The 23,188-nt window shown below is 42.8% G+C and overlaps 2 protein-coding genes across 6 annotated transcripts in view; both read left to right on the top strand.

The window, feature by feature from the left end:
- The first annotated feature begins 1,188 nt into the window (after positions 1-1,188).
- Positions 1,189-13,960, top strand: LOC115145721 (neurotrophin receptor-interacting factor homolog). 2 transcript variants are annotated; one of them, XM_065003976.1, is made up of 6 exons: positions 1,189-1,695; positions 2,106-2,236; positions 2,437-2,601; positions 7,949-8,110; positions 8,504-8,615; positions 11,114-13,960. In XM_065003976.1, exons 1-6 carry the CDS (start codon positions 1,413-1,415, stop codon positions 11,125-11,127), a joined length of 867 nt encoding a protein of 288 aa, XP_064860048.1. In that variant the 5' UTR covers positions 1,189-1,412; the 3' UTR covers positions 11,128-13,960. The 2 variants fall into 2 exon arrangements, with proteins under 2 accessions (XP_064860048.1, XP_064860047.1); XM_065003975.1 differs by lacking the exon at positions 11,114-13,960 and adding an exon at positions 9,542-10,864.
- A 173-nt stretch (positions 13,961-14,133) lies between these two features.
- Positions 14,134-23,188, top strand: part of LOC115145674 (sal-like protein 4) — a 30,263-nt gene continuing 21,208 nt past the window's right edge. The window contains exons 1-3 of one of the 4 annotated variants that reach the window (XM_065003956.1): positions 14,134-14,734; positions 17,502-17,632; positions 17,836-18,012. In XM_065003956.1, coding sequence (XP_064860028.1) covers positions 14,386-14,734; positions 17,502-17,632; positions 17,836-18,012 — 657 coding nt within the window. In that variant the 5' untranslated portion in view covers positions 14,134-14,385. The remainder of the gene's footprint in view (positions 14,735-17,501; positions 17,633-17,835; positions 18,013-23,188) is intronic. The other 3 variants (XM_065003957.1, XM_065003958.1, XM_065003959.1) reach the window with 3 other exon arrangements.

Here is a 23,188-nt window from a genome sequence, read left to right as displayed (position 1 = left end):
ATGAACTTATTATGCAAATTATGGTGGAAAATAAGTATTTGGTCACCTACAAACAAGCAAGATTTCTGGCTCTCACAGACCTGTAGCTTCTTCTTTAAGAGGCTCCTCTGTCCTCCACTCGTTACCTGTATTAATGGCACCTGTTTGAACTTGTTATCAGTACAAAAGACACTTGTCCACAACCTCAAACAGTCACACTCCAAACTCCACTATGGCCAAGACCAAAGAGCTATCAAAGGACACTAGAAACAAAATTGTAGACCTGCACCAGGCTGGGAAGACTGAATCTGCAATAGGTAAGCAGCTTGGTTTGAAGAAATCAACTGTGGGAGCAATTATTAGGAAATGGAAGACATACAAGACCACTGGTAATCTCCCTCCATCTGGGGCTCCACGCAAGATCTCACCCCGTGGGGTCAAAATGATCACAATAACGGTGAGCAATAAAACCCAGAACCACACGGGGGAACCTAGTGAATGACCTGCAGAGAGCTGGGACCAAAGTAACAAAGCCTACCATCTTTAACACAATACGCCGCCAGGGACTCAAATCCTGCAGTGCCAGACGTGTCCCCCTGCTTAGGCCAGTACATGTCCAGGCCCGTCGGAAGTTTGCTAGAGAGCATTTGGATGATCCAGAAGAAGATTGGGAGAATGTCATATGGTCAGATGAAACCAAAATATAACTTTTTGGTAAAAACTGATCCGTGTAAAGGAAAGAATGAATGGGGCCATGTATCGTGAGATTGAGAGTGAAAACCTCCTTCCATCAGCAAGGGCATTGAAGATGAAACGTGGCTGGGTCTTTCAGCATGACAATGATCCCAAACACACCGCCTGGGGCAACGAAGGAGTGGCTTCGTAAGAAGCATTTCAAGGTCCTGGAGTGGCCTAGCCAGTCTCCAGATCTCAACCCCATAGAAAATCTTTGGAGGGAGTTGAAAGTCCGTGTTAGCCAGCAACAGCCCCAAACATCACTACTCTAGAGGAGATCTGCATGGAGGAATGGGCCAAAATACCAGCAACAGTGTGTGAAAACCTTGTGAAGACTTACAGAAAACGTTTGACCTATTCATTTTTGGAGGTTTATATGAATATTCCCGTTTCCATCCCACACTGTAGGTGGCAGCATGCACAATACATTCTGCGAACTCAATATACCATGGAATAAGAAAATCACACGAAGAAGAGATACGCGGATGTGAACAGTGACCAATAACAATTTCCACTTTGGCGTATTGTAATTTGTGTTGTTGTTATTTAAACGTTTATGAACACACTGGAACTCGACATATCACTACTTTAACTGCACAGCATCACTTAATCTAGTTCCCAAATTTGTGTTGGAGAAAGGACTTGGTGGATAGATTTGATCTAGTTAAGGCTAGCCTAGATGCTAACGTTAGCTAACAATGGCTAACTGCATGGTTTTTCACACTCAAATAGCCTCCGTCATGGAGGTGCTGGCGAATGCAGCCGTGGCAGACATCTGTAAACTCGTAGACGACGACTATGCAGTGTTTCGTTTGGAAATAACTCAAAGCCAGAAAGAAAACAGGGCATTGCGGAGGAAACTACAGCTACTAGAACTGAAGGTGTCACGGGAGCGCGCAGAGAGGACAATACGAGAGCGCGTCCTCGCCAGTCGTCCCAGAAGTGTCAACATTCTTGACCGATACAGAGGAATGGCAAGAGGTACATTTAGCTTCGTTCCCCACTGCACATGTGTTCAGATTCTAGCTATGTGTACATGACCAATAAATGTGATTTGATGTGTTACCCAGAATTGGGTCTTGATCAGTTTTTGGATAGTATGCAATAATTCCTCTGATTACTTAATTAACTATCTTGCGCAAAGAGCCAATGTCATATTCTAACCAGATAATTGATTACTGTATTTCCTATTATTTAGTCATTGAAAACAATGTGATGCATGGAACATAATACATTAATCAATAAATAGTATATCAATAAGTTATGCTTAGTGTTACCTTACATCATTGCCAATTCTACACAGTATCAAAACTGTCAATAGTGTACAATATAGCGTTGACCATGGACTTTAGCTAACCTAACCACCTCTTTTACCCCAATCACACTCTCAGGTGAAGGACATCTCACTGGAGGCTACAGGAGCTTTGTGAAGCCAGCAGGACACAAAACATGGAGAGATGACCAACCAATCACTGTTGATGAAGGGAGTGGAACCTCAACCCAGCACATTATCATGATAGAGGTTAGTGTAATGGTATTACATAAAAATGACAGTACATCAAATTTGGCCATTTTATTTCAGAAAGGCTCCCCTCAGCTATTCACTTGCTTACATGTACACCCTCATTTATCTGCTATATGGGAGCTTGTGAGACTTCCCTATGGTATTGTTATGCAATTCTACACATGTACCGGAAATAACCTCTGCTCTTCTTGTCTCAGTCTGAAGATGCAGAGGCTGCAGGTCCTGGGGTCAAGCAGGAGATGACCAAAGGAGAGCACCCACGACACAGCAGAAACAACCAGACTGGAGCGCCCCCTGTAGCCACAGAGGATCTCAACACTGCCACCACTCCCCACGCCAGGACCCAACACAGCATCACGGAGGTCAGTGGAATGCCGAACACCGTCCTCAAGTCAGAGACCGACACAGAGACTTTAACTGTAACACACAGGCTCTTACACACAGGATCTGACCACAGATCAGCCCCAGTGGACACTGGGCTGTCCTCTTGTCCCTGGCTCATAGTATTTACTTTGACCCGTTAGAGACCGGTAATGATCTGTGTTTTTCTTACACTACAGAGATGGACCCTGGCAACATGCCCTTGGCTTTAGAGACACAGACTGATCTGTCTAGAGCGGACTGGAACCGGTATAGTAGTAGTGTATACTTTGAAGGGTATCTAGATAAGAAAAGGGAGGGGTCTGGTCGTAGATGAAGTGACTGGGAACGTTTTCGGGCGACGTTCCTCCCACACGGAATGCAGATAGTCACAGAGGAGATGGACACTCATAGGGGAAGAGAATTCTTAGATTACAGGGAAAGCTTAGAGACAAATCTCGCGACCCACTCCCCTTTACATGCGCTTAGGGATTGCGATCCAGTGTCCATGTCAATGGGGCCTTCCGATTCACACAGCTGCATTCTTTTCAATCGGTTATTGAACTCAAACCACAGGGCTAGAGACCACTCGCAAGGAGGGTGAGCAACATCAGGCAATAGTCAAGAGAAATGGTTCCTCTGCATGTTCTGTTACAAAGGCTTCAGCTGCCCCCAGTACGTGGCGATCCATCAGAGGTTCCACACAGGGGAGAAATACTTCAGCGGTACCCATTGTCAGATGTGCTTCCCCGAAAGTGGCAACCTGAAGATGCACCTGAAGGTCCACACAGGGAGAAATCATTCGGCTGCAACCTCTGCCTGGTCAGTTTCACCCATTCGTCCAGCCTGAAGCGGCACCAGAGGGTTCACACAGGGAAGATATCATACAGCTGAGAAGAGGTTCTCCCCCCAGCACCTTCTCAAGATACACCTGGAGAGAGGGCATTCACCTGTATGCACTGCGGGAAGAGGAGCTACCTCAGGATACACTAGCAGAAAAAACATTCCACTCAATAACAGAAAGTAACCGTTAAACTCAATAGCATTCAATATTTACATCAAATCCTTCATTAAAGTAAAAAAATGAATTCATTATTGTCAATAGAAAAGATCCACAGAAGCATTTGGAATAACGAGAGTAACAGATTTCAGTGTTGAATATTCCTGGGTAGAATGTTGAATCCAGACATTGTGTGGTACTCTGAGTGTACAAAACATTAAGAACACCTGACTAATATTGATTTTACACCCCCCTTTGCCCTCAGAACAGCCTCAATTCATCGGTATGGACTCTACAAGGGTCAAGTGTTCCACAGGGATGCTGGCCCATGTTAACGCCAATGCTTCCCACAGTTGTGTCAAGTTTGCTGGATGGGTGTTGGACCATTCTTGATACTAGAGGTCGGCCGATTATGATTTTTCAACGCCGATACCGATTATCGGAGGACCCAAAAAAAACGATACCGATTAATCGGACATTTTTTCTTTTATTTTTCCCCCTCTTTTTTATTTGTAATAATGACAATTACAACAATACTGAATGAACACTTATTTTAACTTAATATAATACATCAATAAAATCAATTTAACCTCAAATAAATAATGAAACATGTTCAATTTGGTTTAAATAATGCAAAAACAAAGTGTTGGAGAAGAAAGTAAAAGTGCAATATGTGCCATGTAAGAAAGCTAACGTTTAAGTTCCTTGCTCAGAACATGAGAACATATGAAAGCTGGTGGTTCTTTTTAACATGAGTCTTCAATATTCCCAGTTAAGAAGTTTTAGGTTGTAGTTATTATAGGAATTATAGGACTATTTCTCTGGATGTTCTTATAGGCACTTTAGTATTACCAGTGTAACAGTATAGCTTCCATCACTCTCCTCACCGCTACCTGGGCTCGAACCAGGAATACATCGTCAACAGCCACCCTCGAAGCATCGTTACCCATCGCTCCACAAAAGCCGTGGCCCTTGCAGAGCAAGGGGAACAACTACTCCCAAGTCTCAGAGCGAGTGACGTTTGAAACGCTATTAGCGCGCACGCCACTAACTAGCTAGCCATTTCACATTGGTTACACCAGCCTAATCTCTGGAGATGATAGGCTTGAAGTCATAAACAGCGCAATGCTTGAAGCATTGCGAAGAGCTGCTGGCAAAGCGCACGAAAGTGCTGTTTGAATTAATGCTTACGAGCCCACTGTTGCTTACATCGCTCAGTCAGACTGCTCTATCAAATCATAGACTTAATTATAACATAACACTCAAATACGAGCCTTAGGTCATTAATATGGTCGAATCCGGAAACTATCATTTCGAAAACAAAACGTTTATTCTTTCAGTGAAATACGGAACCGTTCCATATTTTATCTGACAGATGGCAACCCTAAGTCTAAATATTGCTGTTACATTGTACAACCTTTAATGTTATGTCATAGTTACGTAAAATTCTGGCAAATTAGTTCGCAATGAGCCAGGCGGCCCAAACTGTTGCATATACCCTGACTCTGCGTGCAATGAACGCAAGAGAAGTGACACAATTTCACCTGGTTAATATTGCCTGCTAACCTGGATTTCTTTTAGCTAAATATGCAGGTTTAAAAATATATACAGTGGGGGTAAAAAGTATTTAGTCAGCCACCAAGTGTGCAAGTTCTCCAACTTAAAAATATGAGAGAGGCCTGTAATTTTCATCATAGGTACACTTCAACTATGACAGACAAAATTAGAAAAAAAATCCAGAAAATCACATTGTAGGATTTTTTAATGAATTTATTTGCAAATTATGGTGGAAAATAAGTATTTGGTCAATAAAAAAAAGTTTCTCAATACTTTGTTATATACCCTTTGTCGGCAATGACAGAGGTCAAACGTTTTCTGTAAGTCTTCACAAGGTTTTCACACACTTGCTGGTATTGTGGCCCATTCCTCCATGCAGATCTCCTCTAGAGCAGTGATGTTTTGGGGCTGTTGCTGGGCAACACATACTTTCAACTCCCTCCAAAGATTTTCTATGGGGTTGAGATCTGGAGACTGGCTAGGCCACTCCAGGATCTTGAAATGCTTCTTACAAAGCCACTCCTTCATTGCCCGGGCGGTGTGTTTGGGATCATTGTCATGCTGAAAGACCCAGCCACGTTTCATCTTCAATGCCCTTACTGATGGAAGGAGGTTTTCACTCAATCTCATGATACATGGCCCCATTCATTCTTTCCTTTACACAGATCAGTCGTCCTGGTTCCTTTGCAGAAAAACAGCCCCAAAGCATGATGTTTCCACCCCCATGCTTCACAGTAGGTATGGTGTTCTTTGTATGCAACTCAGCATTCTTTGTCCTCCAAACACGACGAGTTGAGTTTTTACCAAAAAGTTATATTTTGGTTTCATCTGACCATATGACATTCTCCCAATCTTCTTCTGGATCATCCAAATGCTCTCTAGCAAACTTCAGGCCTGGACATGTACTGGCTTAAGCAGGGGGACACGTCTGGCACTGCAGGATTTGAGTCCCTGGCGGCGTAGTGTGTTACTGATGGTAGGCTTTGTTACTTTGGTCCCAGCTCTCTGCAGGTCATTCACTAGGTTCCCCCGTGTGGTTCTGGGTTTTATTGCTCACCGTTATTGTGATCATTTTGACCCCACGGGGTGAGATCTTGCGTGGAGCCCCAGATGGAGGGAGATTATCAGTGGTCTTGTATGTCTTCCATTTCCTAATAATTGCTCCCACAGTTGATTTCTTCAAACCAAGCTGCTTACCTATTGCAGATTCAGTCTTCCCAGCCTGGTGCAGGTCTACAATGTTGTTTCTGTTGTCCTTTGACAGCTCTTTGGTCTTGGCCATAGTGGAGTTTGGAGTGTGACTGTTTGAGGTTGTGGACAGGTGTCTTTTATACTGATAACAAGTTCAAACAGGTACCATTAATACAGGTAACGAGTGGAGGACAGAGGGGCCTCTTAAAGAAGAAGTTACAGGTCTGTGAGAGCCAGAAATCTTGCTTGTTTGTAGGTGACCAAATACTTATTTTCCACCATAATTTGCAAATAAATTCATAAATCCTACAATGTGATTTTCTGGATTTTTTTCCCCTCATCTTGTCTGTCATAGTTGAAGTGTACCTATGATGAAAATTACAGGCATCATCTTTTTAAGTGGGAGAACTTGCACAATTGGTGGCTGACTAAATACTTTTCCCCCCACTGTACTTCTGTGTATTGATTTTAATAAAGGAATTCGTAACAGGCAGGCTCCTCGTGAGGCAGGTGGTTAGAGCGTTGGACTAGTTAACCTTAAGGTTACAAGATTGAATCCCTGAGCTGACAAGGTAAAAATCTGTTGTTCTGCCCCTGAACAAGGCAGTTAAACCACCGTTCCTAGGCCGTCATTGAAAATAAGAATGTGTTCTTAACGGACTTGCCTAGTTAAATAAAGTTGTAAAAAAAAATATATTACAAAATAAATAAAAAATCGGCATCCAAAAATACCGATTTCCGATTGTTATGAAAACTTGAAATCGTCCCTAATTAATCGGGCATTCCGATTAATCGGTCGACCTCTACTTGATACACGCGAGAAACTATTGAGCGTGGACAAACCCAGCAGTGTTGCAGTTCTTGACACACTCAAAAAGGTGCACCTGGTACCTTCTACCATGCCCCGTTCAAAGGCACTTAAACTATTTTTGGCTGGCCCATTCAACCTCTGAATGGCACACATACAAAATCCTTCTTTAACCTCTCTTCCTTTTCATCTACACAGTGGATTTAACAAGTGATCTCTCAATAAGAGATCTTAGCTTTCACCTGGTCAGTCTGTCATGGAAAGAGCAGGTGTTCCTTTTTTTTTAAAGTCTTACATATTGTGTTTATACTGTGTATATGATGTTCACAAATGCCTATTTCATTACTTCCATTCAACTCATTACTTCCATTCAAGTTCATGCAGATTTTTTGTTGAGACGTGTATGTGGTTTTCATTTGGTGTATTTAAAAACATTATTTTAAATCTAAGACTTTCATTGAGACCCTCTTTAGAATACATCACCTGATCTCACCCTATTCTGAGTACACAGACAACGCTTTATAATAATTAGACTTAATAAATATACCTACGCTCTAACAAACACCTACTGTAAAATAGTTTAGTAAGGTTTGACTGACTTTTGAGTTATCATAGCTGACTCATATTTACCCACAACATCATATTTATATCCACCATGATGGGCTTAACAACAATGATGTAATTCTGTAATTACAGTATAGGTAAACACTTCATGTTGAAAGTGTGTTTATTATCTGTGTGTATGTACTTGAGGGAGTGTATGTCTGTAATCTGTATCACCTGTCTTTTCCAGGAGGAGGAGGGTCCAGATGTGCTGCTGGTGAAGGAGGAGGGGTGTGAGGAGGGTCTGGGGAACCCTGAGGGTTTGGTCATGGAGGACAACCAGACTACACCTCCTCCTGAACCCACAGAGGAACCAGCTGAGCAGCACAGGACCACACACAGTCTCACTGAGGTGAGCCCACTGTGAACTACTGTCTGTCTGTATGGTATTAGGTCAGGGTCCACAAAGCCTCTCAGAGTAGGAGTGCTGATCTAGGATCAGTTTGCATGTTAGATCATATTGAATAAGACTATTTAGACAGGTGGGAACCTGATCCTCGATCAGCACTCCTACTCTGATTCTCTTTGTGGATACGGGCCCAGGTCTTGATGAATTTTGTCTTAAGTGTGGGACCATGCCTTTTGAAATATCAAACCATTTAAGAGTGTTAAATAATCAAATTAACTAACACGTTTGTATAGTACTCATAGCAATCCCTCATTGCCCAATCAGCAGATGCCCCATAGCAGGTTGCTTATATCAGATTTCTTGATCCAACATCCTCTCACTCTGTATCTCTTACAGTCAGTAGACATGGAGGATGGGAAGCCTGATCTGCTGCTGGTCAAAGAGGAGACGATAGAAGATGGACCAGAGAGCATTGACCTGCTGAGTGGACTAAAGATGGGGGAGCAAGGTAAGGGAGAAATACATATAGCCTACATACAGTAATAGATCTTTAATGGGAATAGTGATGCGCCTGATTTATTTTTGTATGAAACAATATGAGTACTTCATTTATAAATCAACATCAATACAATTTGTATGAAATACAAATAAACAATATGATGCAACATAAGTCATAAGCTAGGTTTCCATCCAATTGGTGAAAGATTTTAATTAGTATATGATCATATCTGCATTTTCCCACCAGTGTGTTTCCAACAAACTGACTTGAGGGTAAAAAGCAGTGCGTAATGACGTAGTGCACATAAAGGGTACTTATTCCACTTTCAAAAATTAAATGTTTCTCCATCACATTTTGAACTCTACTGATAGTAAACTGTTGCGTTATGCGCGAATATGCCCACTCTGGTCTTGAGGAGTGCGTTCTAGCCAACAGCTCGAAGATACAGTGCTGGTAAACCAGCCTACATGATGAGATAATTATGGATAAGAGCGGGATTTTTATTTGTCAAATGGCAGCCAAGCATCGATCATGTCACCAGAATAAGTAGCTTCAAGCTGAACACTGTGCACTTTCACCACCCTGTGAAGTCCATGGTAACTTATTTGTATCTGTAATAAACTGGATGCTTTCCCAAGTGGTAGTGGGAGGACCACAAAACATCACGTGACTCCATGTTTATATCAATATTTTCGTATAATTCATTTTACAGACGAAAAAGATCCCACCATGTCTAGCATATTTTCTTTTGTCAACTTTTGGAAAGTTTAACAACAAAATTGCTGTTTCCATCAGGCCGTTTTTTTTCAATCGTAAATGTACGTTACTCGCATAAGCGGTTGGATGGAAACCTGGCTATAGACATCACCAGGCCATGTCAATGATTTTTTTCTGTTGTGTCATGTTTAAGTCTGGATTGTAACATTTGCCTATAGGTGTTTGGTTGGAAGCTAACAGAGGCGACTGGGCTGCCATCTTAGATTCCCAGACCCAGACGGGTGCAGCCATGGGCCCAGGGGATGACATCACTGAGCAGGCCAGGACCAGAGGCAACATTGTGGAAGTCAGTGGATGGGACAGCATCCTCAACTCTGGGCTGGGGAACAACACTGTTAAGCACAACCAGAAACAGACAGTTGAACACAAAACAACAACCGAGCAAAGTCTCCATGACAACAGACTTGCTGAGACCAGGGCGAGGCATAGATTTGGTCTGCGGGGACTGGAAGGTGTCCCTATGCGGCGGGAGAGAACAGACACAGACTCTAGCGATGATCCATCCTGCTCCTATAGTCGTGATTCAGAGAGACTGATGGTGCCTCAGGTTAACCCCCTAACGGGTGCTTCCTTCAGCATACCTTCTATAGGATCTATCGACTGGAACATGGACCCTGCGACAACACAGACACTCCCTGACCTTCATCCTCCTCACACTCTCCTAATGTTAAACCAGACCTCAGACAATGCCAGTGCCTCAACACTAAATGGCTACACAAGCCCATTGACAAATGACAGTAGTAGTAACACTATCAGCAGATCCGGTGGCAAAAATAAGTGCTTCCCGTGTTCGTTCTGTGGGAAATCCTTCAATTTCCCTAAACAGGTGGAGATCCACCAGAGGATGCACACAGGGGAGAAACCGTTCGGCTGCCACCTGTGTGAGAAAAGGTTCTCCCACCAGCACCACCTGAAGAGGCACCTGAAGGTCCACACAGGAGAGAGGCCATTCGCCTGTACGCACTGCGGGAAGAGGTTCTCAGAGAGGAGCAATCTCAGGATACACCAACAGAAAATGCACACAGCGCATGTGTAGAGTGTCGTGACATGTAATGTAGTACTAGCTAGTTTGTTTGCAGTTAATTCTGTTGGTTTTGGATGTATTTATTTATTTTACTAGGCAAGTCAGGAACAAATGTAGTAGGGAACTGAGGAAAGAAAGAGTATGATGAGACAGAGTAGATGATATGCTGATGGTGTCTATAAAAATGCTTCACTGATGAAATGTGACATGACCATTTAGTTTGATACTGGTGTTTTATAGTGCCTTAATTCATGTTTACTTGACATAAAGATCTGTGTAATGTTGTTCTTTTTCCTAAGTATTCTAAAAATATATTTTATCAGAGGGTCCCAGATTTACAGGAAAGGTTAAGTGTTACCATAGTGAAGTTATTGTTTTGTACAATAAAAGTGCTGCACTTCATGTTATGTGAGTGTATGACCATTTTGTTGAAATAAACATGTGCTGATTGACTTGGTTATTTTTGTATCATTGCAGGGACTGAATTTCCCTTCTCAGTTGAACCAAAACATACTTCATTCTTGAATCAACATATGGAATAGTTTTTATAATATACTCCAATCACTCCATATGGTTAGGTACTTGAATCACAGTGTTAGAAATGGGCTTGACTATGATTAACATTGTATGATGTCATGTTTTTGTGTACAGCAATGAGTTTCTTTTATAAACATTTATGCTCTTCTGTACAATTTGTGTTTTACAGTCTGCAGTTCATGAGGACCTGCTGATATCCAGTGTTGCTGGTTGAAGAGACTGGACCTGTGAAGCGGCTGATCACAAACCCTGGCAACGGATCACGACCCTGGATCAGGAGCCATTGCTCTTCCTTCCCGAGACAGAACCAGGACCCAACCGCAAGGGACAGCGACTCCACCACCAAACAGAACACAACCAGTGGACAGGTGGACTGAACAATCTCAGTCCTGGTGGTCATCTGAGAGATGTAGACTCCAGTCAGGGATCAACTCTGCAGCCTAAAAACATTTTTTATGGGCAGAGGCAACTCATTCCATTCTGAGGCTCAAGTATACAAGAAAGTACATTTCCTAGCATTACTCCTGAACCTGTATAAAAACACATTAGCAACACCTGATCATGTGCATCCCTAACACGGCGAAAGTAATCAGTTAGATATCTGGGCGCAGAACCATATATACTCCTGTAAACCAAACCTAGTCTCATCTGGGACACCCTAGCCTCAACAGGCAGCCAGTTTAGTTCCAGAAAGCAGCTCCTGCCTATGTGAGTACATGGACTCACCTTCAATACTACCCTGATCAGCTTATACTGGGCTATCTGGAGCTTCCCCTTCATAAGTTTAGATAAGCCCCAAACCAGGAAGTACTAGTGTAGTCAAAATGGCATTGAATGAGGGCAGTGGCTAGCACTTACATGGAGTTCTTATCAAGCAGCTTGGACTTTCTAGCCAAAAACTTAGTCCTGGCATTTACCTTCCCTAGCACTTTATTGGCCACCCTCTCACCTCCCAAACTTCCATCTAGAATGCATCCCAGGTAGCTAACAGAGGTTTTAGTAGTCACCCCCTAACTCCACTCTGATTTCAGAAAACCTACTCAATTTAGGTCTGGATCCAAAAATAATTGCCTCAGTGCAGAGAGAGCTTATTATCTCCAAGCCATTTGCTATTGTTAGTAAACTCTGTGCTAAGTATGCTCTCCAACATAGTTTTACTTTTGTGAGACTCCAGAAGTGTAGTCATTCGCATAAAGGAAAATAATCTTTCATAACGTTAATATACACTAAAAACAGTAGAGGCCCAAGCACGCTCCCCTGCGGAATGCCACAACTCATTCATTTTGCCTGAGACAGTGAACCATTAACCTCTACTACTTGCTCCCTACCTGAAAAATAGGACTTTACCCAGCCTATCGGGATGCTGCATTACCCCAGTGCCTCCATTTCGAGATTACTGTGTCAAAAGCCTTTTGTAGGTCAAGCAGTACCATTCCACAGAGATTTCCTTCAATCTCTTTCCTGATGAAGTCAGTCAAGTAAAGTAGACATGAATCGGTGGAGTATGTTTTTGTAAAACCTGACTGAAAATCATACACTAAATTTGCTCATGTACAACTCTCTCCAGGATCTTTGATGTTACACTGGGGATAGATACAGGCCTATAATTCCCAGGTTCAGACTTTATCCCCTTCTTATACAGAGGTATACCTTTAGCTTGTTTCATATCCCTGGGAAAGATGCCTTGTTCAAGAGAGAGATTAAAGATATGCCTAAATACAAGGGCCAATTTGCTCAACAGAATCTCTAAGAAACCTTGCAGGAATATTATCCAGGCCTGTGGCTTTGGAGCATTTAAGCTCTGCTAGCATACTGACTATTTTGGCTGTTGCTACCTTTGCAAAAGAAAGAGTTTGGCTGAACCCCTAACTCTGCATAATAATTCTTGACTTGGTTGTTTCCATGCTTGCCAGTCAGGATGGGCGTTCAACACGAGGTGCCTAGCCTATAACACAGCACACAATCCCAACAACACCCAAGCAATGGCAAGAGTTCAAGGAGGGAGCTCAAAGACTAACCACCTGTGGGTGGTGGCTCCTGCTTCTACCTCCTCTGGTGTCAATGGGTCACGACGTGGGAGGCTGAGGATTAGGACAGACAGACAAGCCGTACACCTGCTGCACGTGTTGAAGCGGTTCGTTAGGGCAAAATATTTGAAAGAACACCAGACCGTTCACAACAAGGAGAGGCTCTTCAAGTGAAAATTATGAGCTTCGCCTTGTTGACTAACCTTATCAGACATAGGAGTGTTCACAATGGGCGAAATAGGAGCAGTGTGGCTTGAGATGTGCACAGGGGCTATCTGGGAACCATTCTGTAGCTGACATACTTAATCCTATAAAACTGTTTTTCCAGGTTTCCTTTTTTTCAGGTTCTCTCTCGAAATCACATTTTTTTTAAATAGAAAAACAACATTTGATAAGTCCACCTGAGGTCTGGGAAAAATAGAAGATATTTAGTTTGTGTAGTTACCCTTGAATGCAAATGTGCACCAGCAAGAGACTATATTTTGGTTGTGGTGTTTCTGTAGCGCTCATGTGATTGCATAGTTTGCTAAACAAATGGCCACTGGATTGATGCAAATAATCAAGCCAGGTCGTCATAGGCTACATTGTAGTTAACATTTAAATTAGATTTTTGGGAAAGGCTTTCCATCTCTATTAGAAGAAGGTTATCATTAGCATCCTCGCTAACCGCTACACAAAGTGGAGACACAGGCACACACACATGGGCATTCATGTTTCAGGAAGTTGTAGGAAAATACGAATCACATGCATTCCTTATGTCTTATGATTCATATTTTAAATATCGTTGAATTACGTTTTAATGTATGGATTATGTGATTCCGTCCGATTTTATAGGGCTCTACATATCATGTGAAGTGTCTTGGTAAGAGGATAATTAACACATTAATCACTTAACTTTTTATTTGAAACATCCTTGTCTGAATACCTGTTTTTAGAGACAGTAAACCTAGGCTAGAACAAGGACAGTTTAATATTTACCTTACGGAGGATTAAATAAAGTAATTATATTTTCTACTCTATTCTTGCTGACACACTGTTCTAAAGAAGTCTGGGTTGAGCTTGGAAGATCATGAATAGAATAGTTGACGTAAAACGTAAGCAGTACCGTAATTCAACAAACAGCGCGCATTCCTATTCCATTTCACCACAGCATTTTAGCTATGACGCCAACCAATAAGATGCCTTCTCTTTAGTGCGAAGTTAAGATAACGTAACCAGGCTTAGTGAACGGATGTGCAGTAACCAAGAACAAATTCCACGTTAGCGTTTTTGTTATTTAGACGTTTATTGACACCGTGGAACTCAAAATATGACAGTAGCAGCACTCACTTGCCTCAGGTAGTCTTTAATTCGCGTTGGAGACGGAACTTGGTTGATAGATGTTATCTAGCTAGCTAGCTGCCTGCTAACAACAATGGCGGACTGTATGGTTTTTCACACTCAAATAGCCTCCGTCATGGAGATGCTAGCAAATGCAGCTGTGGCAGAGATCTGTAAACTTGTGGACGACGACTATGCAGTGTTTAGATTGGAAATAACTCAAAGCCAGAAAGAAAACAGGGGATTGCGGAGGAAACTACAGCTCTTGGAACTGAAGGTGGCACGGGAGCGCGCAGAAAGGACAATTAGAGAGCGCGTCCTCGCCAGTCGTCCCAATAGTGTCAAGATACTCGACCGATACAGAGGAATTGCAAGAGGTACATTTAGCATTCGGCTGAGGGGAGTGTCGCCTCTGCACATGTGTTACCCAGAATTGGGTATTGGTCAGTTTTTTTATAGTTTTGTAAAGAAACAGGCAGGGAGTGCAGCTCTAACCCTTAACCTTCAGGTCCATTGCCCCGCGGAAATCGATACATGCTCAAGTGGCAGTGGCAGAGTAGATATCCGCTACTTTAAACCAGGGTCCGCCACACAACTCTCCTGTCTTGCTAGTTATTGTTTATGACCCTCTCATGATAAATTACTTTTAGTTACATTTGAACATAGACTGCACAAATTGACTGTCTGGACTCAGCCATACCTTTTTTTACCCCCTTTTCCTGGTATCCAATCTTGTCTCATGGCTGCAACTCCTGTACGGACTCGGGAGAGGCAAAGGTCGAGCGCCATGCATCCTCTGAAACACAACCAAGCCACACTGCTTCTTGACACAATGCACATCCAAGCTGGAAGCCAGCCGCACCAATGTCTCGGAGGAAACAACGTACACCTGGCGACCTGGTCAGCGTGCACTGCGCCCGGCCCGCCACAGGAGTCGCTAGTGTGCAATGAGACAATGATTTCCCTGCTGGCCAAACCCTCCCTAACCAGGAAGTCGCTGGGCCAATTGTGCGCCGCCCCATGGGCATCCCGGTCGCGGCCAGCTGCGACAGAGCCTGGGCTCGAACCCAGAATCTCTGGTGGCACAGCTAGAATCTCTGGTGACACAGCTAGCACTGCGATGCAGTGCCTTCGACCACTGCGCCACCTGGGAGGCACACACACACACCTTGAATCTCCATGTCTCTCTCTGCCACCCCCACTGCTCTGTGTGGTTTAATCCACCCTGTCATGGAATGTATGCGTGAAGGGCTTGTTGCTGTGCATTGATGACATGACACCTGGGTCCTGCTGGTTATAATATGGGATGTCTTCCTTACACTGAACTGTCAGTGTCTGTGGGGTGGGCAAGTGGGGAGGATGTGGTGTCATGTACAGTACCAGTCCAGTGGACCAGTGGACAACCGTACTCATTCCAGGGTTTTTCTTTATTTTTCCTATTTTCTACTTTTTTGAATAATAGTGAAGACATCAAAACAATAAAATAACACTTGGAATTATGTAATAACCAAAAAAGTGTTAAACAAATCTAAATATATTTTAGATTCTTCAAATTAGCCACCCTTTCAAAGCTTTGCACACTCTTGGCATTCTCTCAACCAGCTTCACCTGGAATGCTTTTCTAACAGTCTTGAAGAAGTTCCCACATATGCTGAGCACTTGTTGGCTACTTTTCCTTCACTCTGCAGTCCAACTCATCCAAAACCATCTCAATTGGGTTGAGGTCAGGTGATTGTGGAGGCCAGGTCATCTGATGCAGCACTCAATCACTCCTTCTTTGTCAAATAGCCCTTACACAGGCTGGAGGTGTGTTGGGTCATTGTCCTGGTGAAAAACAAATGATAGTCCCACTAAGTGTAAACTAGATGGGATGGTGTATCGCTGCAGAATGTTGTGGTAGCCATGCTGGTTAAGTGTGCCTTGAATTCGAAATAAATCATGGACAGTGGCACCAGCAAAGCGCCACCACACCACCTCGTCCATGCTTCACGGTGGGAACCACACATGCGGAGATATCCATTCACCTACTCTGCATCACAAAGACATGTCGTTTGGACCTGAAAATCTCAAATTTGGACTCATCAGACCAAAGGACAGATTTCCACTGGTCTAATGTCCATTGCTTGTGTTTCTTGGTCCAAGCAAGTCTCTTCTTATTATTGGTATCCTTTAGAAGTGGTTTCTTTGCAGCAATTCGATCATGAAGGCCTGATTCACAAAGTCTCTTCTGAACCGCTGATATTGAGATGTGTCTGTTATTTGAACTCTGTGAAGCATCTATTTGGGCTGCAATTTCTGAGGCTGGTAACTCTAATTAACTTGTCCTCAGCAGCAGAGGCGGTCCTCATGAGAGCCAGTTTCATCATAGCATTTGATGGTTTTTGCAACTGCACTTGAAGAAACTTTAAAAGTTCTTGAAATATTCCAGATTGACTGACCTTCTTGTCTTGGTGGACTTCGTGTCTTGGTGGACCAAGTAATGGTGGACTGTTGTTTCCTTTACCAAGTAGGGCTATATTCTGTATACCACTCCTACCTTGACACAACACAACTGATTGGCTCAAATGCATTAAGAAGAAAATACATTTCACAAATGAACTTTTAAGAAGGCACACCTGTTAATTGAAATGCATTCCAGGTGATTACCTCATGAAGCTGGTTGAGAGAAAGCCAAGAGTGTGCGAAGCTGTCATCAAGGCAAAGGGTGGCTACTTTGAAGAATCTCAAATAAACAAATCAAAATATATTTTATAACACTTATTTTGGTTACTACATGATTCCATGTGTTATTTCATAGTTTTGATGTCGAACCATCAACCTTCTGGCCTGTAGCCCTGCGGAAATCGACTGTGCCCCAAAAGCATGCTCAAGTGGCAGTCTATCCACGCTTATAAATCCAGGGTAGCTACAGTATGCAACAATACTTCCCCTGATTTCTGAGCTATCTTGCACAATTTATTTTACCTTTACTTTACCAGGCACGTCAGTTAAGAACAACTTCTTGCACAAAGAAACAATATCATATTCTATCCAAATTCTTGATTTACTGAATTTCCTATTTTCATACTCAATTAAAACAATGTGATGCATGGAATGGAACAATAAATAGTATATCAAGAAGTTATGAGAAGTGTTAGCTTACATCCTTGCCAATTGTAGACATTGTACAATATAACTTAACCATCCCCTTTCCCTCAATCACTCTCTTAGGCGAAGGACATCTCGCTGGAGGCCACAGGAGCTTTGTGAAGCCAGCGGGACACAATACATGGAGAGATGACCAACCCACAGCTATAGGTGAAGGAAATGGAACCTCAACCCAGGACGTTATTGTGATAGAGGTTTGTGTCACAGTAAAATATTAAAAATGACAGTACATCAGATGTGGCCCATTTTATTTCAGAAAGGCTCCCTTCAGCTTTTAATTGGCTTCCATTTACATCCTTATTTATCTGCCATAGGGAAGCTTGTGAGACTTCCCTACAACATTGTTATCCAATTCAACTTAATGTACCGATAATAACCTCCTCTCTTCTTGTTTTAGTCTGCAGAGGTTGCAGGTCCTGGGGTCAAGCAGGAGAGGAATGAAGGAGAGGAGGACCCACAGCACAGCAGAGACATCCAGTCTGGAGCAGTGGCTGGAGTGGCGCACCCTGTAGTTACGGAAGACCTCGCCACCGCTGCAGCGCCCCAGACCAGGACCGGACGCAGCATCACGGAGGTCAGTGGAACGCTGAACGCCGTCCTCAAGTTGGAGACTTTAACTGTAACACAAAGGCTCTTACACACAGGATCTGACAACAGGTCAGACCCAGAGAGACTGGGGCAGGAAATGCTGGGCTGTCCTCCTCCTCACGACTCGGAGTATTTACTTTATGGTAACCCGAGTTTGAGGAAGGTTCATTCCTATCGGGACTCAGATGACACGTTAGAGACCGGCAATGATTTGTCTTCTTCTTACACTCCAGAGATGGGTTTAGAGAGACAGGCTGATCTATCTAGAGGGGCCTGGAACCGGTACAGTAGTAGTGTATACTCTGAAGGTTGCCTCGATAAGCAAGGGGAGGTTATAGATGAGGTAACTGTGAAAGTGGAGGGCGATGCTCCTCTGACATGGAATGTAGACGAGACTCACTTAGTAGAAGGACACTCGCAAGGAAGATATTTCTTAGATTACAGGGAAAGCTTGGAGACAAATCCAAATGTCATGACCCACTCCCCTTTACAGGCGGTCAGGAATCGCAACCCAGTGTCCACGTCGATGGGGCCTTCCGATTCACACAGCAGTGTCCTTTTCGATCAGGTATTGGACTCAAACGACAGGGCTAGAGCCCAGGCTCAGGAAGGGGGAGACACATCAGGCAATACTAAAGAGAAACGGTTCCTCTGCATGTTCTCTAATAAAGGCTTCAGCTGCCCCCAGAAGGGGGTGATCAACAAGAGTGTTCACACAGGTGTGAAATCTTTCAGCTGTACCCAGTGTCATATGCGCTTTGCACAGTCCGGCAACCTGAAGAGGCACCAAAGGGTCCACACAGGGGAGAAACCATTCAGCTGTACCCAGTGTCAAATGCGCTTTGCTCAGGCTGGCCACCTGAAGAGGCACCAGAGGGTCCACACAGGGGAGAAACCCTACAGCTGCCCCCAGTGTGAGAAGAGGTTCTCCCACCAACACCATCTGAAGATGCACCTCAATGTCCACACGGGAGAGAGGCCATTCAGAGAGGAGATACCTCAGGATACACCAGCAGAAAAACCATTCCACTCTAACATAGAAAGTAATCATTCCACTCGATAGGTTCTGATGTTTAGATCAAACCCTGCATTAAAGAGAAATATACATGTTCATTGTCAGCATAAAAATATCCACAGATGCATTTGGAATAATGTGAGTAACAGATTTCAGTGTTGAATATTCCTGCGTAGAATATTGCTTCCAGGCATTGTGTGATTTATAAGGCATATAGAAGCCTAAAAAGTCTTACATATTGTGTTTTACTCTGTAGGCAATATGATGTTCACAAATGCCTATTTCATTACTTCAATTTAACTACTTTCCCAATACATTTTTAATGAGAAAATGAATGCAGTTTATCACATTATCATGCCGATTGAGACGTGTCTGTGTGTTTATCATATGGTGTATTTAAAACTTGTTTGTTTAAATAATAAACACAAAATGGGACTTTTAATTCTAAGACTTTCATTGAGACTCTCTTTAGTATATATTACATCTGATCTTACACTATTCTCTATACACCGACAGCGATTTATAACCAATATACTCTTAAGGCCAACTAAATATACCTACACATACCCACACACTAACAAACACCTGCTGTACACATCAAAATAGTTTAGTCAGGTTTGTCTGATGATGGCTTTTGCCATAAGTCATAGCTGACTTGTTTTTACCCGCAACATCATATTTATGTCCACCATGATGGATTTAACAACAACTAAGTAATTTTCTAACTATCTAAAATATGATGGGGTCATTGCTGTGAGCCGGCAGCCTTCTGTGAGCTGGATGGCACCGCAATCGTTTCTCCTTCTTCCTCCAAGACACTCCGAATCAGAATCACTTTTATTTGCCAAATATAAACTCAGCAAAAAAATAAATGTCCCTTTTTCAGGACCCTGTCTTTCAAAGATAATTTGTAAAAATACAAATAACTTCACAGATCTTCATTGTAAAGAGTTTAAACACTGTTTCCCATGCATGTTCAATGAACCATAAACAATTAATGCACCTGTGGAACGGTCATTAAGACACTAACAGCTTACAGACGGTAGTCAATTAAGTTTCATCATGAAATTTTACTATCTCTTCATTTTATTTTGGTGATTAAATGTATTTTTTCCTGTTATTGTTAACTGTAGGCTTTCTGAGTAAGTCTCTAAGAGTTTTCCAAACATGGATTGTGCAACATTTGCCCATTTTTCTTTTAAAAATTCTTCAAAAATCATGTTAAACACTATTATGTGTGACTCTTGAACTTATTTAGGCTTGCCATAACGAAGGAGTTGAATAATTATTGACAAAAGACATTTCAGCTTTTCATTTTGAATTCATTTGTAAAGATTGTTTAAAAAAAACATATTTCCAGTTTGACATTATGGGTTATTGTGTGTAGGTCAGTGACAAATACATATACATTTAATACATTTTAAATTCAGGCTGTAACACAATTTATAAATATTTTTTAAGTTAAGTGGTGTGAATACTTTCTGAAGGCACTGTATCGACACAGAATTTACTCAACCCACATACAGTATGTACATACCAGGCAAAGAAAACTACAGAGTACACTATAAACAGTCTAAACTACAGACTACACTATATGCCGCGACACCTTAGTGGGGCTTGACGGCAGAACTGGCATCCTGGAACTACCTCATCGATCCACCACTCATCTCTGCCCTGCCTCCTTACTGCCTCCTTGGCGCTGACACCGCTCATTCCACTTCAGGCAGATCCAACAGGATGTTCACTTCTGCCTGCTTGCTTACGTCAGCCACTAGCTTCTTCCTTGCCACTCCTTCAATGCTTAGTAGCCTCAGGGCTCTCCAGAGTGATTGGCCCGCGAAGCCCCTGCAGCTGAGCTAAATGAGGACCACCTGCTTGGTGCCTCTAGACGAGAGAACGATAACCATTGGTCAGACCTGCTTTGCAGTAGGAGAGCACATACTCGAGATAGGCTTGTCATCCACATATTGTGCAGCTGGGCTCCACATGTGGAGATTTTTGGTGTGGGCAAAACATTGTACACAGAGCAAGCCAGAAATTTAATCTGCTGTCCTTTCATGTTTCTAGAAGTGTTGCCAGGTGAATGCCCTGTCTCGCATACTCTCTCGACGTGTCCAGCTGCCCTACAGCTCTGACATGCCTGCTTTCTTCCTCAGCCATTGTGATCTCCCTCTGCACCATGCCTCAGCACTCTGCTTTCTTCCAGCTTGACCTGGTTCTGCATACCAGACCCAGTCTGCCTTGGTTTACCAACCCAGCAATGTCAGTCTGTTGTTGCCGTTGCTCCGCCTGTATGAGCGCTCTGCTGGCTGACCACTTGTGACCTGATCTGACCTCAATCTCTCACCTCCGTTCTGACCTCTCAAATAAAATAAAATGTATTTGTCACAGGCTTTGTAAACAACAGGTGTGGACTAATAGTGAAATGCTTACATACAGGCCCTTGCCAACAATGCAGAGAGAAAGAAAATTGAGAAGTAATATAAAAATAAAATGCATAATAATTAAAGTAATAATAGATTCACAATGAGTAACGATAACTTGGCTATATACAAGTGGTACCAGTACCGAGGCGATGTGCAGGGGTACAAGGTAATTAAGGTAGATATGTACATAACTAGGAATAAAGTGACAGACAGTAAGCAGTAACAGATGTGTATGTGATGAGTCAAAAAAGTTAGTGTAAAAATGGTCAATGCAGATAGTTAAATGGTTAAACAAATAGCTACCCGGACTAACTATTAAGCAGTCTTATTGCTTGGGGGTAGAAGCTGTTCAGGGTCCTGTTGTTTCCAGACTTGGTGCATTGGTACCGCTTGCTGTGCAGTAGCAGAGAGAACAGTCTACGACTTGGGTGGCTGGAAGACTTTTAAAAAATGTATGGCCTTCCTCTGACACAGCCTGTTATTGAGGTCCTAGATGGCAGGGAGCTCGGCCCCAGTGATGTACTGGGCCGTACGCAATACCTTCTGTAGGGCCTTGCGATCAAATGCCATGCAGTTGCCGTGCCAAGCTGTGATGCAGCCAGTCAAGATGCTCTCCATGGTGCAGCTGTAGAACTTTTTGAGGATCTGAGGACCGATGCCAAACCTTTTCAGCCTCCTGAGGGGAAGAGGCGGTGTCGTGCCTTCTTCATGACTGTGTTGGTGTGTTTTGACCATGATAGATCCTCAGTGATTTGGACACAGAGGAACTTGCAGGTCTTGACCCGCTCCACTACAGCCCCGTCGATGTGAATGGGGGCGTGCTCGGCCCTCCGTTTCCTGTGGTCTACGATCAGCTCCTTTGTCTTGCTGACGTTGAGGAAGAGGTTGTTTTCCTGGCACTAGACTGACAGGTCTCTGAATTCCTTTTATGCTGTCTGATCATCGTCGGTGATCAGGCCTACCACGTCATGTCATCGGTAACTTAATGATGGTGTTTGGAGTCGTGCTTGGCCATGCAGTCTTGTTTTTTTTTTTCATCTTTATTTAACCAGGTAGGCCAGTTGAGAACAAGTTCTCATTTACAACTGCATCCTGGTGTCGTGTCTTTGGCTATGCCGGATTAAGTGATATGACATGCTATTCTATAAAATAATTTATCCGTAATTAATATCATCTGATTGAGCTAATCATGTAAATGTAATTAACTAGAGAGTCGGGCACCACAAAATAATATGTATAGAGCTGTTATCTTCCGAATAAACTCTTAAAGACCTAGTAATATTTTACATCAATAGCAGTCAATATCAATCGTCATCTTAATTCAGTCTCATCTGAAAGTTGTAAATTCTTGGTTATCTGCACGAACCCTGGCTAACAATTTGAATCAGCAATACAAAATTGGGTTTAATTATTTATTTACTATATACCTAACTAATCACACAGAATTACACATACACATAATTAAATCAGTTATATTGATTACAAATTACGTCATAAAGGAAAACGTCCCTAGCGGGCGGAACAGATATTGACAGCTTGTTACACAAAAGAAAAAGGGCTGGGTTTGAGTGAAGGAGCGGGAAGACTGAGGAACAAAGGCCAAAGCTGTGCTATCGTAAATACAGTATATTGTGCATTCTAAATTACCGCCCATTTGGAAAAGGAAAATGCAATAAATATTTACTCTGAGCTGCGCTTCGGTAGGTTGGTGGTAGATGGAA

The sequence above is a fragment of the Oncorhynchus nerka genome, linkage group LG18 (assembly GCF_034236695.1).
Source record: "Oncorhynchus nerka isolate Pitt River linkage group LG18, Oner_Uvic_2.0, whole genome shotgun sequence".
In the NCBI taxonomy this organism is placed as follows: domain Eukaryota; kingdom Metazoa; phylum Chordata; class Actinopteri; order Salmoniformes; family Salmonidae; genus Oncorhynchus; species Oncorhynchus nerka.
The sequence above is the reverse complement of the archived record's forward strand: the minus strand, read 5'-3'. Positions and strand labels throughout refer to the sequence as shown.

Bases quoted from the DNA above. Each gene is read 5' to 3' on its own strand.
- LOC115145721 (XM_065003975.1), top strand. From the start codon at position 1,413: ATGGCTAACTGCATGGTTTTTCACACTCAAATAGCCTCCGTCATGGAG. The intron at 2,602-7,948 runs GTCAGTGGAATG...TGTCTTTTCCAG, and splicing joins CCCAACACAGCATCACGGAG to GAGGAGGAGGGTCCAGATGT. The intron at 8,616-9,541 runs GTAAGGGAGAAA...ATTTGCCTATAG, and splicing joins ACTAAAGATGGGGGAGCAAG to GTGTTTGGTTGGAAGCTAAC.